The sequence below is a fragment of the Rhinolophus sinicus genome, chromosome 2 (assembly GCF_057876585.1).
Source record: "Rhinolophus sinicus isolate RSI-liver-muscle chromosome 2, RSI-T2T, whole genome shotgun sequence".
Taxonomy (NCBI): Eukaryota; Metazoa; Chordata; class Mammalia; order Chiroptera; family Rhinolophidae; genus Rhinolophus; species Rhinolophus sinicus.
In genome coordinates, this window is record NC_142502.1 from 127,415,069 (window position 1) to 127,430,525 (window position 15,457).

At 40.8% G+C, this 15,457-nt stretch overlaps 1 protein-coding gene across 3 annotated transcripts in view; it reads right to left on the reverse strand.

Moving 5' to 3' along the window:
* Window positions 1-1,105: 1,105 nt before the first annotated feature.
* The window catches only part of KDM3A (lysine demethylase 3A), a 51,326-nt gene continuing 36,974 nt past the window's right edge, over window positions 1,106-15,457 (reverse strand). For 2 of the 3 annotated variants that reach the window (XM_019749219.3, XM_019749220.3), the window contains exons 19-26: window positions 14,870-15,041; window positions 12,334-12,421; window positions 11,506-11,636; window positions 4,295-4,414; window positions 4,076-4,215; window positions 2,951-3,127; window positions 2,734-2,868; window positions 1,106-1,810 (exon numbers count right to left, since the gene is read on the reverse strand). In XM_019749219.3, coding sequence (XP_019604778.2) covers window positions 1,730-1,810; window positions 2,734-2,868; window positions 2,951-3,127; window positions 4,076-4,215; window positions 4,295-4,414; window positions 11,506-11,636; window positions 12,334-12,421; window positions 14,870-15,041 — 1,044 coding nt within the window. In that variant the 3' untranslated portion in view covers window positions 1,106-1,729. The remainder of the gene's footprint in view (window positions 1,811-2,733; window positions 2,869-2,950; window positions 3,128-4,075; window positions 4,216-4,294; window positions 4,415-11,505; window positions 11,637-12,333; window positions 12,422-14,869; window positions 15,042-15,457) is intronic. The other variant, XM_074332292.2, reaches the window with a different exon arrangement.

The following is a 15,457-nucleotide window of genomic DNA, read 5'->3' on the forward strand; positions in this document are numbered from 1 at the left end:
ACATTTCTAATTTTAACCATCATGCCTCACTCTGTGAATTCCATTTATTGCTTTTCCAAATCTGATCATTTCTGGCAATCTCATCCTTTCATGTTTCCTATACTCCCATTTCTTTAAACATATTAACATTTCAGAACATACAATAAGTATTAGATTATTTCAGAATCTGTAAACTTTGCAGGTTTAATATGACAAATTTTAAGGTCCTTTTGACTCTTGCTCATGATAGCGTTGTTTTTGTATTTGTTGTTACAACGTATTTGATTATGAATAATAGTCCTTGGAATTATCTGTGAGGCTCCTTTGAAGCCTGTCTTGAAGGTGGTTTCCTCTAAAGACCCAAATTTTTCTATTCGTCTTAGGGAAGATTTCTAAGCAACAGTGCCAATTCTAGATGCAAATCTACATAAAGGAACTTCAGCACTACCACTGAATTGTTCACTTAAAAAGGGAAGACTTTTCCTACTAAGTTAGGCAGACAAATCGGCTTATTCTTTTCACGAAATTTTATTTATCCATTTAAGGTTTTGGCTTGAAGGGGGCTGGCATTAGGTAGGGACCTACTCTGAGCTCATATGTAAAAATCCAGGCTCTAAGCCTTGTCTATACTACTTGTCAATTTAATTCTCTTAGTACAGCTATAGCTGTTTAAGAGAATCAGTGAACCATAAAAAGGTGGCTTCATGAATTTCCTTCCTTCGTAGAGATGAATATTTTAGGTATTACTGTTCAAAAACTATTCTAATCATTTCATTTTTCTTTGTAAACTCTTAAATTATGAAGGGTCAGAAGAAAGACAAAGTATTTTGATCTTCTTTTTGGAACCATTTAACCAGTCACGATTTCTTGGAGGTTTTCTTGTTAATTCCCGCTTCTAAATTGAGTTTATTGGTGGTGTTTCTTTCCAAGTGTGACAGGGTTTCTACCTGGCTGGGTAGAAACTTTTTCCCATGTTAGCATTGTAATAATTACTCAGACATCACTATGGCATCTAATTTTTTTGCTTATCAGATGAGGTCCTGGAACAATCTCTTATATCTGTCACATTTGATGAAAGGTGTGTGGAATCCACAACTGAGGAAAATGCCAATAAATTGAGTCAAAATATTATATGAATACTTTAATGCAAAATGCTTAACACTTAAAATTAGCAAAGCGCCATTTAAATTAAAACTCCATTTAATGAAAGCTTGTTAACCCCAAGAATTGTACAGTAGTTGATTTCTGCCATATAATGCCAGTCATAATGCAAAACAGTAAGAACAGCATCGTTAACTGTCATTTCCTCCACTGCTCTTCTAAACCCTAAGAGGTGGGGCAGGGGATACTGAGACAGACACAAAAAACAAAATACAACCCAAATAAACTGCGCAGTTATTCCTAATAGTTATAACCCATTTTGACTAAGCTGTTCAACCAAACAGATGGAGAATAACTTCAGGAATTGTTCCAGAGCTGATAAGAGGTTTTACTTTTACAGCTTGGTAGTTCTGCACTAGGTGAGAAGTCACAGTTTAAGGATGCATGTTTGGTAAATAGTAACTACATATACACATTTAGTGTCTGTAAACACTAGAAATATACATTAGACAGAGTACCCTCACCAGGTACAGTTTAAAAAAGAAGATGAGGTAACACGAATCTCAAAGTCCACAGGAATCCTGCCTGAAGAGTTTGAACAGCTGCCAGTATTCACTTCCAATGTACAGTACGGCGTCTCTGGGGAGCCTTAGGGTTTGCTAAAACTAGCTTCACTGGCTTTCAGCATAGCAACTGCATCTTTCACTGCATGGTAGATAACATTCTTCACCTAAAGGAATGGGAGAAAATATGGTCAGTTTACTGTTAAATCTAATATCCATTACTAAAAGTAAACTTTGCCCCTACCAAGTTTATTATCATTCTCTCGGAATTTAAAACTCAATATTCAATATGAAATGTCAGTACTTGAAAGGTCCCTGGGCTCCTTTAGGCAAGCCAATATTTCATATACATTTTAAACCCATGCCTCCTTTGAAGAACTTAAAAGCTTATTTTCCCCTTTCCACAGGCTCTGATGTCACATGACCCTACCCGTAGTGAGTGTAGAGAGACGCAAGTGCAAAGGTACCGTTTTATTTTTCAGAGTTTATATCGTCCCCTCGTTTTCCAAACATGAAATTATTTTACATAGTTTACTATTAAAAGCCTCTAAAAATCCCACCCTATCAGACCCTCTTTGGGTCCCAGAGATTCTGTCCTGCTCTACAAAGGGTGAGAAAACTGCAGCACTAAAGGTCTCTGTTCAAGACCCACGTCTGGCAGCTGAGCCAGGATCAGAAGTCAGATCTATTCATTTTTAATATTAAGACTTTCCCTTTGGGCATAGTCCCTTACAGAGCCTAAAAATATCAAACCAAGGTTAGAGTTCCTTTGTTTGTTCTTCCTTTGCCTAAGCAGACAGCGGAATTAAAGCCAGGTCCTCAACTCACCGTACCAAGTGTGAGTTCACTCTTTTTTTTTTTTTTCAAATCAAAGTTTATTGGGGTGACAACTGTTAGTAAAGTTACATAGATTTCCGGTGTGCAATTCTGTTAATATATCATCTATGTATCACATTGTGTGTTCACCACCCAGAGTCAGTTCTCTTTCCATCACCATATATTTGATCCCCTTTACTCTCATCTACCACCTGAGTTCACTCTCTTCATAAGGTCAGAGTCAGAGAATGCAAGAAACCAGTACTATTTTTACCTGTAATTTATCTTCATGATTGGTGTGAGTCTGTGACAGATAACGGAATTCCTGAGTAAGCCAGAAGCAGTGTTTAACATGCTCCGGAGAAACAAAATCTTCAGCCACTTTGATACAGCTATATAAGTTATGAACCTGGAAAATAACAAGCCACATCAGTAACACCCACAAAAGTTTGTAGTGTACTGAGAACAAAGAACAAAGCAATGGTTCTTGCCTGATGTGGAGCTCCTGCTGGGATAAATACCACATCCCCAAGAAACTGTACAATAGCCCAGCCTTGAACGCCATACTCTTGATGAAGACGCTTTCTTAGTGATCGGTCTAGATACCAGCTCTGGTCATGAATGGGGTCATGGTCTGCTGGGTTTTCTTGACCTTGCTCTTCTGATACCTAGAAAATATTCAAAATATTATGAAACTGAGCAACATGCTAAGGTCCAAAGAGGGCATTTGCCCCCTGAACAGTGTGGGGAGCTAAATGTCAGGCCTTCTTTACTATAAGCGCCCTTGGCACAAAGAGACAAGTAGTACTCAAAGACATCAATTGAATGAACTAAGGAGGGACTGAAAGAAAATGTGGCTTTCCTATAAACCGTGACTGGCAGTCTGTATATTTTTATAAATACTGTATTTGGACAATATTTTGGTCAAGACTTCTGAATATAAATTGGCTCAAGCTCCTTGGAAATAGACTTGCATTTTTTTAGTTAATAAAATCCTGTATTCACATAACAGTCTGAATTACAAAGGAGTCCCAAAGATAGCTGTAGATTAAGCTTGTTTATTCTAGACCCAGTATCGGGCAGACTCAGGGTGATATTATCAAAGAAACAATATGATGACTAGCAGGTTTTCTTGAAGAGTCAAATGACTCTTCGCCAGAACACTTTGATTCAAACAAATGCTGGCTAAGGACCTACTTGGTGACAGGCAACAGGCTAGGAGTGTCCATATCCATTGCTTATGAACAACTGAAGAATACCAACCAGATACCCGAGCTGCAACCAGTGGCCTCCTTGGTGAACAGGTTAAAAACTGAGTACATCCATCTTTTCATTGCCTAGAACTTCCACATTCAGCTCTTGCTCTAATATAAATGCACTCTAATATAAAACACAGATAAAAGAAAAAAGACAAGGGCTCCTCTTCTCAGAGGTGTGGGCCTAATCAATTAGAAATCCTCTTCCTTAGCAACCAGCTTCATCCTATCTAATCTGACATGCACAGAATTTAACTTTTGAGGTTGTGGTAATTACGCAGTCAGTTGTTGCCATGTAGTAATTTGTGGTGTTGCTATTCTCCACGTCTCTCTTCACATGCCGTAGGGTAAAGAACACACCTTTTTAAGGAATTCTCGGATCTTCTCCGTGTCCTTAGCAGCATATATATGCCAAAGGGCCCCTGGCTTCTCTTTTCCTTCAATAAATCGCTTTATTGTGAGTTCATCAGAATCTCCGTCTTGGATTGTTTTAAGGACTTCTGGAGCAAGAGAAAGCAAGTTATCAGACTAGGGTCTCCAGCTTAGAAAGCAAGCCCCGCGTTTCTGCTCAGCACCTACCTTCTTCTTGGTCACCCTGTCCTTTGGGAATCCCCACATAGACCATGACATTGGCTGCATCAGACACATCTAAGTGAAGATTTGTTGTTCCAAATTTCCGATCTTCTGGCGTAATTAATCCTGTAGACAAATAATGCCATAAATTTACTGAAGATAACAAAGGCTGCCATAGTCTTGCTCACTCCCTGGGGGATACCTGCTCACAAAATTTAAAAGCTGCCTCTCTAATCATGGAAAAGTAAGAGAACAGTATTTAATATTAAATTATTATATCCCTTCATATTTGAAAGAAAATCATCTCTTACTAAATATTTAACTATATATATATAAAAAAAGACTTAATACTAGGACTTCCATTGCTGGTGATAGGTAAAATAGGTCCCTGACAGACCCTCCTGTTGAGAACAACTAAAAATCATAAAGGAAATTTTGAAAAAATTTTTTTTCAATAAATCAATGTGTTAGAAAGAAAAGAATACTCAGACGCCGAAGCTAGAAAGCACGACTCGGGAATGGTAAAGCCGACTACTGAATCTGGGATTTGCCAAACAGACATTTGCTCAACCAAGTAAGCGCAAGCTTTGGTTGCCACAGCCTCGAGGGCTGTGGCGCAAGACATAAACCCCAGGTCCCCTCAGGGTGTGGAGTCTAAGAGAAATCTTCCTCACATACATACAAAGCTAGGACCGCAAATGGTTCTACACTCAATGCTCAATATGTTCCTTGGTTCCCTCAACTGGGAAAAAGAGGTGAGCCAGAGCATGAGGGCCCCATGGGGGCGCACAGTCCCAGACTCCAATCTCTTCCCTACAGGAGAAGGCTCACCTTGCTCAGTCACCGAGGCTTGTCAAGTCCTGCATTCACCTTGGAAGGCCCATCCTGACATGAGGACTCTGCTTCTTGAATGGGCAGCAGAGGGAAGCATAGTTTATGGTGGGCAAGCAGAGGCCATTTTCTAACCTGCCAGCTCCTGAAAAAGCCCTCTCGTTTGGAGGAGCCCACGGGACTTCTCTCTGGCTTGCTGGGGCCTATAGTTCTAGGAGTAGCTATACACAGAAGGGGGGGCATAATTTCAACCTGGGACCATGGCCGTAGGGTCCTGTTGTGCTTTTTTCTTTCCAATTTGCTGAAATATCAGCCCTAGGACTAGGTGAAGCATGAGGTATAAGGGAGAAATCATAAGATACATGAGATTTGTTTTAAAATGGTAAAGGAAAAATAAAAAGAGAAAGGATAATGAAATAACTATGGCAAAGACTGATAGCTATTATAACTGTGTGATGAGTAAATCAGGAGTTAGTGTACTAGATTCTAAAGTTTTGAGTGCATTCGGAAAATATTTCTGTAATAGAAACTAAAATTTACGAAGAAAACAGCAATTATCATGATAGAAGGAAAATGAATGAAATGAACAGTTATATATGACAGCATGGACAAATATCCAAGTTGGATTCAATTTACATAAAGCTAAAAACTGGTTAAAAACTGAAAGAATATTCTGCAGGAATACAAATATATATGGTAAAATTATAAAAGGGAATGATAAACTTCAGAATGGTGGTTAACACTGAGGGCAGGAAGGGAGGAGATGGAGCTGGGAGAAAAGCGAGGAAAGGGGTACATGTCTCAGAGGCTGGTCAGACACTGCTTGCTGTTTGGCCAGTGCCAAACCGAGTAAAAAAAAGTTGTGCAAATCAAGGAGGGAAATGACACCTATCCAGCCATCAGCCTAAAGTCTATCCAATCCCAGCTATGGGTGACATTGATAAAACCAGTCTCTAAACTGAGGGAGCCTGAAATCAGACGGGACGGAGATTATAAAAAGAATGGTTCCAGGGAAAGGATTCCCAGAAAATGGAAAATCCTGAAACAAAACACCATGGACTTTTATGAAAAGAAACCTAAATTGACAGCAGGGCCACTGGGTGGCAGAGTACGGGGGATGGGGAAAGACAAAGGGAGATTGGATCTAACCTGGAAATCAGGAGGGCCACATCCTAGTCGCAGACCTGCCATGAGCTGCCCCTTTGAGATCCTGAGCAGGTCAATGTCCCCCTTATTTGTCCTTAAGTTCTGGTCCCCATTTGTAAAACTGGTAGTGGTGTTGGAACTGGATAAAGGTTTACTGTGTGATCTCTCCAAAAAGCCTTTTCACCCTGCTCTGACTGAGGAGGCACAGCTCAGTCACCCAACCTCTGAAAAATGATCACTCTTTAATGATGTTTATGATAAGGTAGAAAGTGTTTGAAAATGAACACTTTTTTTTTTTTTTTTTTTCAATCCCTAACTGCTTACTCTGGATGGAAACCAGTTTATCATAGGAAAAGCTTTTATAGAATACCACTGCCATCTATCGATCGGAATCTAGAGGGAAAATTTGATCTGCTGCCAAGCTATTTAAAACAAGCACACAATTTATTTTGAAGCCTTCTCAGACAACCACTTCTACCCTATAAAGCTTCATGATTTCAATAAAACATGGATAATCACACTATGCAACATTATACCATTTACTTTAGTGGAAAATGCTTTCATTTATGTTAAGTTCATTGTAAACAGCCACTGTGAACAGAGGACGCCCCAAGATCCCGACCACTCATCTGCTCTGAAGGGAGGGAACTCGGGGAACATGCTACAGACCCACTGCATATTTAGGGCTCTCTAATCTGAGACCTGAGAAGCAAAGAGAATAGGCAAAGGGACTTCTGCCTGCAATGTCCTCTCTCCCACAGACCATTTCTCAACCTACCCTGGCAGAACTACCTTGGGTATTTAGTTTGTGGGAGTTTCCCAACAGAAACTCCCCTCTCAGAGCATTCCCTAGCCCTACTCCTGTGGTGCCCCAGGCTGACTCCAGCATAACGGAACTGTGGCATCGAGGTCCAAGCCCTTGCTCCCCCAACCCCCAAAGTCTCTGGAGAACAAAGCAAAGAGACCAAAGACTCCTTTCTTCAAGAGGACTACCATCCTCAGGTCTGAAAGATCAAAGTTGGGAGTAACTATGGGAGGAAGGAATACAATCACAATAACTTATAAAAGGACTGGAAAAACGGAGGCCAAATAGTATAAAACATTAAATCAAATTCACTGAATGATCTAAACAACTGAAACTTCATTCAGCAATAAATTGGTAAATAACCATTTCAAAACAGCCAACTGTAAGTAAGGTCACAGGAATTATGACAGAAGAAGAAGCTAGTAACTGCAGAAACCAATTTCTATCCTGAGTAATCCCCCCTATTATTGGATAGTTTATCGAGTCATGTCCAAACAACAAACTCTCCATTCAAAGCATACTTTAAATACTAACTTAAGTAACTAACTACCATCCATCAACACAGAACACTACATTTAAGAAGAGATGTTAAAACATCTGGAATGCTTGCAAATTGACCTAAATGCCCAGCAACGTTGACTGAAATTATTAAGAAAATTACATTCATTCAATGTATCATGCAACTATTAAAAATTATCTTACTAAAGACTATAAAGGACTAATGTAATAGTGATAGAAGTATCATGGCAAAGCAAGAAGACTCCTTTGTTTCTCCCTTCAAATTTATAAGTAGGACAACTATAAATCAATAAAGAATCCCCCACTCAACACACAAACACGCCTGAAAGATCCACCCATTGGAACATCTGAAGGTGGGCAGATTGGATCGAGTAGGGGAGATAGGATGGGGGAAGGACAGGATGGCTGATTCAGAGGGAGCTCGACACCCACCATGGCTCCAGTGAGCTCAGCATCCAAAAGGAGGGCAGAGTGTTATTGAAACCCTTACACTATGGCCTCTCACGACCACATCAAAATTACAAATAAACTACAGAAAAACCATAGAGAATAGCCTGAAATCTAGCCAAACAGAAGTCGTATAACTAAGGACATACAGAAGTAGCCACATCGAGACTGGTGGGAGGGGCGGAGATGCTGAATGAGCTGGTCCCACACCCATGTGTGACGGTTAAAATTTGAGAGGGATATTTCAGCTGTACAAGTTCCTCTCTGAAGAGCAAGGGGTCGCAGGCCCACACCAGGCTCCCCAGCCCAGGGATCCAGTGTGGAAAGAGAATTCCCCTAACTTCTGGCTGTGAAAACCAGCAGATTGTGGCTGAGCGAGACGGAGGGCTGCCGGAGTCCCAGGCATTTCTCTTAAAGGGCCCGTGCATCTACATACTCACTGATGTGTGCTCTGAGCTCCAGCTCTGGGGTAGCAGCACCAAAGGTGCCAGGGACATATGAAAAGGAATGGAATTATCTGGCTTCAGGGAGGGGCAGCTTCTCTGGCTTCTCCCTGACAGAAGCACTAGCAGAAGCCATTATTCTTTTGTTGATCCACACCCATCCCCATCCAGCATGTAGATGAAGGTGGCCACCATAGCTGAGTGTCTATCAACATGGTGAACACTGTTAACCCAGTCCTGGTGATTCCCTGAGACCCCACCTCCCCAACTTGCAGGACCACCCAAGCCACTTCCAGTGGCTTTTTTCTATACAAACGGCCTGTATTGCCTCATGTTGTGAACTTCTCTGCATATCACTTTGTAGCACATACCAAGTGGCCCTGGGCAGGGCACAGGCAGCAGCTGCCCTTGGTCTGCACCAGAGCCCCTTCCAAGTGGCCCCAGAGCAAAACACACGGTGGCCAGTCTCAGACCACACCAGAGCACCACCCAACCACCTCCCCAAAAGACACACCCAAAGGGCAGACTCGGCAGGCACCAGAGCCCTGCTAAAACAAATTCTGCTACTTAGGGTGAGGCCCTGTACAATAGCTCACCCTGTATAGTCATGGCCAGTCCTCACAACCAATCAGCCTGAGGATCAATTCCCTCCAACTGATGTGAAAACAGCAACCAAGGCTCAACTACAAGAGGAGGACACACACAACCCTCACAAGGGACACACCTGACACCCAACTAAGGTGAATAGGGAGACTGTGCCACTGGGACCCACAGAACATTTATTAGTAAGTCCAGTCTACTAAGATCAGGAGACATAGCAGCTCTACCTAACACTTGTACATAGAAACAAACACAGGGAGGGAGCCAATATGGGTAGACAAAGAAATGTGTCCCAAACAAAAGAACAGACAAAGCTCCAGGAAAAATAACTAAACAAAATGGAGATAAGTAATCTACCAGATGTGGAGTTCCAAATACTGATTGTAAGGATTCTCAATGATCTCAGTGAGAACTTCAAGAAAGAGATAGGAAACATAAAAATTGAGATAGAAAACATAAAAAAGAACCAGTCAGGTATGAACAATACAGTAGAGGGAATCAACAGTAGATTAGATGAAGCAGAGGATGGAATCAGCTATTTGGAACTTAAGGTGGTAGAAAACACCCAATCAGACAGGAAAAAGAGCAAAGAATACAAAAAAATGAGGATACTTTAAGGGGCCACTGGGACAAAATCAAGTGTACTAACATTTGCATCATAGGGGTACCAGAAGGAGAAGAGAGCAAGAAATTGAAAACCTATTTGAAGAAATAATGACGGGAAACTTCCCTAACTTGACAATGGAAATAGACATACAAGCCCAGGAAGCACAGAGGGTCCCAAACAAGATGAACTCAAAGATGCTCACACCAAGACATATCATAGTTAAAATGCCAAAGATTAAAGACAAAGACAGAATCTTAAAAGCAGCAAGAGAAAAGCAGTTACCTATAAGGGAACTCCCATAAGACTGCCAGCTTATTTCTCAATAGAAAACTTTGCAGGTTAGAAGGAAGTGGCAGGAAATATTCAAAGTGATGAAAAATAAGGACCTATAATTAAGATTACACTACCCAGCAAAGCTATCATTTAGAATCAAAGGACAGATAAAACGCTTCCCAGACAAGAAAAAGTAAAGGAGTTCACCACCACCAAACCAGTATTACAAGAAAAATTAAACTTCTTTAAGAAGAAACAAGATAAAAAATATGAATAATATAATGGCAATAACTACATATCTATCAACAATTATTTTCAATGTAAATGGATTAAATGCTCCAATCAAAAGATAGGGTGGCTGAATGGAGAAGAAAACAAGACCCACATATGTGCTGCCTACAAGAGACTCACTTCAGATCAAAAGACACACATAGACTGAAAGTAAAGGGATGTAATAAGATATTTCATGAAAATGGAAACAAACAAACAAAAAAGCTGGTGTAGCAATACTTATACCAGACAAAACAGACTTTAAAAGCAAAGGCTATAACAAGAAACAAAGAAGGACCCGGTAACCCCACTTCTGGGTATTTATTAAAAAAAAACCCAAGATACTACTTCGAAGGGACATGTGCATCCATCTGTTCATTGCAGTATTATTTACAATAGCCAAGATATGGAAGCAACCTAAGTGTCCATGATAGACAATCAGATAAATAAGATGTACGTATTTACAATGGAATATTAGTCGGCCATAAAAAAACAACAAATCTTACTATTTACAACAACATGGATGGATCTAGAGGGTATTATGCTAAATGAACTAAGTCAGACAGAGAGAGACAAATACCATATTATCATGTGGAATCTAAAGGATAAAAGAAATGAACAAACACAGAAACAGACTCATAGATACAGCGTAGAAACTGATGGCTGCCAGGTTGGAGGCGGGTTGAGGAGATGAGTGAAAAAGGGAAGTGATTAAGAAATACAAACTGGTAGTCACAAAAATGTCACAGAGATGTAAAGTACAGCATAGGGAAAATATAATTAATAATACTGTAATAACTATGTATGCTGTCAGATGGGTACTACATTTCTCAGTGTGATCACTTTGTAAGTTACATAAATTTCTAACCACTTTGTGGCACACCTGAAACTAATATACTATTGAATGTCAACTGTAGATGAAAAAATAAAAAAGTTGTACTTCTGAATTTTATGTTTTTAACTAGTTACCCTAATTAACTTAATTAAAATTTTTAAAAAAGATTATTAAGGAACATGTAAAGATTTTACAACATAATATTAAATATAGAAAAGAGAAAAACAAACAATTGCATATGCCCTACAACTACAACTATGAAGTACACATACATGTGGCCAAGGAATGAAAGGAAATATGCAAAAATGAAGCCTATTGCTATGTTAAATTTTAAGATTATAGATGTTTTTCATCTCTCCCTCTCCAAAAATCAATTTTCCAAACATTTTTATTTGCTTTATTTCCATTATAATTTTTTCAAGTTAGCCATTTCCTCCTTACCATAAGCATTATACATCTTGGGACCCAGATCTGGCCTAACAAAGTAGTTTGGCAGCCTAGAGGCCAAGTTCAGTTTGCCATCTCTCCGTGTATACTCAGGCAGTGGGATGTTGGCCATCAGATCATCAAACCTAGTACAAAACAAAGAATTTGAAAAATAAGCTTGCCCTTCTAATTCATTATTGTTATTTGTTTTGCTCCTTTTACACAAAAGGAACAAACAAAAATATCTGGGTTCATGAAGATGGAAATAGCTAACGTTAACAATATTTAAAATTAAAATTACAGTGGTTATGACTAAGGATGTCTCCTCCCTCTCCTATACCACACACACATATCAAAATGATATGAAATATTTGACAACAGATTTGAGAAATAAATTCCTAAAGATAAGGACGCTCAGGGATGTATTATTCATTAGTTCTGAGGAGCCTTTCTAAGGCATGAGCTCAAATCATGAAAATGAATCTACCAATCTGCTGTCTTGTTGTCTAATGCAATGACATCGCTATATGGCCCTGACCCCTGGCATGTCTGATCCCACTACTGCCTCTAACCCAGCACTCGCACAACCGAGCTGCATCTTCTCTGGAAGGGCACTACAGGGGAACCTTTCATTGGACAGCCAGTTCTAAAAGCCAGTAACTTCTTCATCTCACTTAAAAATACGTATCTCCAAAGTTTACAGACTAGAAATGAAAAACCAGCACCAGTAAAACTATGGGAACGTTCATATTTCCCTGAAAACTATTTTCTCACCGTCTCAAAAAAGAATTTATGGTACCAAATCAAGGACAGAATTAGCTACCCCCAAATCCATAATCATACCTGGAAGGCATCATATCTCTAAAGTCTTCTCCTGGTGGCCAGTCCTTAAGTTTCAACACCATTGGTTCTTTATCGTTTTTCAATCGGTCTGAAAAATAACCCAAATAACTGAACTGTTACTATTCATAACTCAGAAACAGACCAAAATAAATGGTAAATTAGCATTTTATGCTTACCAATGCAAATAAAATTTATTTATCTCTGCAAAATGTTCATAACCTGATACATTTAGTATACAAATGATATTTTTCTTTAATATTCCCTTCTGTCAATTCCTAACCATTTTCTACAGTGCCAAAAAAACCATTCATACCCAGGAGGCAGCAAGGGGTAGCAAAATAAAGATCACCAACTCATTTGTATCCGGACTCTGTCTATTCTAGATGCTTATTAAACTGCCACTCATTCTGAGATTTCAGCCACTCCCTTTTCCCCATTACATATAGGTGGTGCCCTGACAGTTGTCCCTCTCACTCAGTTCCAGTCTCCTCCTTACATCCAGAGTTCTGGAAGAAGTAAGCAGCTCCCCAACTAACAAACAGCAATGCACGTTAACAATCAAATGACACAGAAAAAAGCCAGTTTTCTGAGGCTAGCATGAAAAAGAAATGACCTGCTTTACTCAGAGAGACTCTGATGTTCTGTCCAGGGAGAACTGGGGCCAACAAGGCCCAGTCCCTGACCCCCAATCTTCTGGATGTAACACACAGGGTTCAGTCAGAACTATTTTCTTGTAGCCGTCAGAACTATTACCTATTGTGGTAATGCCAAGGAAACAAGAACCAAGGAGCTCTAATTGGAAAAGATACATTGATAATTGTGATTAACAGCAATGACAACTATTATTTCATTTCTTGCTGTGTTCCAGTCTCTGCTAAGTGTTTCAATGATTTAATCCATACAACTAAACCCAATATCCAAATGAGATTAAGTACTATTTAATAGTCTCAATTTTCGATGAGGAAATTGACAGATACCCTATGTCATCTAGCAGAATTGGAACCGGAACCGGGCTTGACTTCAGAGCTTGTACTCCTGAGGACTAATATTTGTAGAGTGTTCTACGGTCAACCAAGCACTGTTCCATAACCTACTTTAAATAGGTGCACACTTGAGGAGGCAACAAAGACAGGAAATCACAGGGCACAATGTATGTTCAGAACCCCAGCAGCACTTCAGTGTGGGAGGCACGCTGGGATGTGTGCAACAGAATGGGAAAGGCAGGCTGGGGCTGACTCTGGGCTGCCCTAACCATTGGTAGGCATGAGGAAGTGTGAGCCGCAGAAAAACTAAATCAGCAAGCTCATATAATAGCAAGCACTTATCACGAGTCAGGTTGTAAACCCAGGCCTAACTGGAAAGCACACTGTGGTTGCTGTGCCGTTAGAGCCCCTTCAAAGTACGTGCTGCCCAGACACAGCTGGGTCTGCCTTTGTTGTGGAGAGCAGAGTCACCAGGTCACTGCCTTCCCAAGGCACCAGCATCTAGACAGTGAGGGAGGTAGGAGGGTACAGGCTCTAACATTTCCCACTTCGGCCCAATCTGAGACAACAAGGGCTGATACTTGCTCCAGAACTCCCTACACCCTGGCTGAGGCTTTGTTGAGTCTGCATTGCAGCTGACTCCTTTTCCTGCCCACCTCTCTCTTTATTTCACAGATATTGATCCCTAGGTAAATTATCTTACATCTGAAACTCCATCTTAGCATGCACCTATGGAAAACCCCATCATATCTTATGTAAGATTTAGTTATAACTCTGTTATAAAGTTGTTGAAAGTATGGCCCCTAACCTGTAAATGTGAGTAACATGGAATACGAAAGGTGATTAAAATGTGAAAGTATGTCTAAAAAGAATGACAGTGATGAATGAGCTGACTTCAATCACTGAGTCTAAAGCATGAACCGGCCACTCTTCCAGCAGGGATTGGGGTGACCCAGGGCTGTGCTGACGTGGACCACAGAGCCCAGTGCAGACTGCCGGTTCGTGGAAACAACTGAGACTGGCTGATCCACACAAAAGGCCACACCTCAGCACAGACACACGCCTCTCACCCAGATGAAGTAGACAGTAACGCGGAGACCAAACCCTGTATTAAATGAATTCCCATTCCCTGGCACTTTCAGGCCTACTTACCTTGTTAAACAACAATAAAAACTGAAGAAGAAAAAAAAAAGGATGTTCGAAAGTGAGATGCACATAAATAAAACCACAAGCCTTGAGTCATAAGCGCTGGCTTTGTGTTCCCCTCCCGCTGGGCACAGGCTGAAGCACAGCGTTCCTGTCACAGGATGGACATGGAGGCCCCTGAAGAACAGACGACCAAAACCTCACCTTCCTAAGAAACTACAAAGGGAATCTGTCTCAGTTCAGAAACATAAATTTTGTAAACTGAAAGTGGAGGAGAAGAGAAGACACTAATTTTAAACACCAAAATCCTGGAAAACGATGTTGTTGCCACCAAAGAGTCTCCGACTCCTGCTATTTCTGGCCCCTTTCACATCCTCAACACCCCATAAAAAGCCTTTAATACCTACTTGGAACATCTTCAAATCCATCCCAGAAGTCTCCTACTGTGGCTCCTGTGATGATTTCATTGGTTCTACAATTAACTAGGTCGACTTCCTGACCTCCAAACTCTTTCCTGAAGGATTCAGGTTTCCAAAGTTCAGTGTTCAGTTTGTGATGCACTCCCGACACCATCACTGGCTAAAGAAGAGAACGGAGACTTTAGTTTGTACTCCCCCAGCTCTGTCCCCACACCAGAGGCAGCTCCCATTCAAACCGCTGCTGGTTTGTTTCTCTGTGGCTCACCCAGTCTCAGATCCCAAAGTGCCAGCTTAGTCCTCTGAGCTCCCACAGCATTCCTCGTCTTCACCACTCATCGGTTACACACACCCCTTGCCCTCAAACTACATTAGTAAGTCTCTAGGGGCAAGGATCACACCTTCTGACTCAGATCCCCTTATTTACAGAATACCAGAGCCAAGGCCCAGGGGAGCAGAAGATGTGAAGGAGAGACAAAGGCTGGCAGGAGAGCCTCCTCCAAACAAGGCGCTGCCACTGGCCTCCAGTCAGGAATATGGACCGAAGGTTGCCAAGTCCTTTGATTATCTAAGACAACC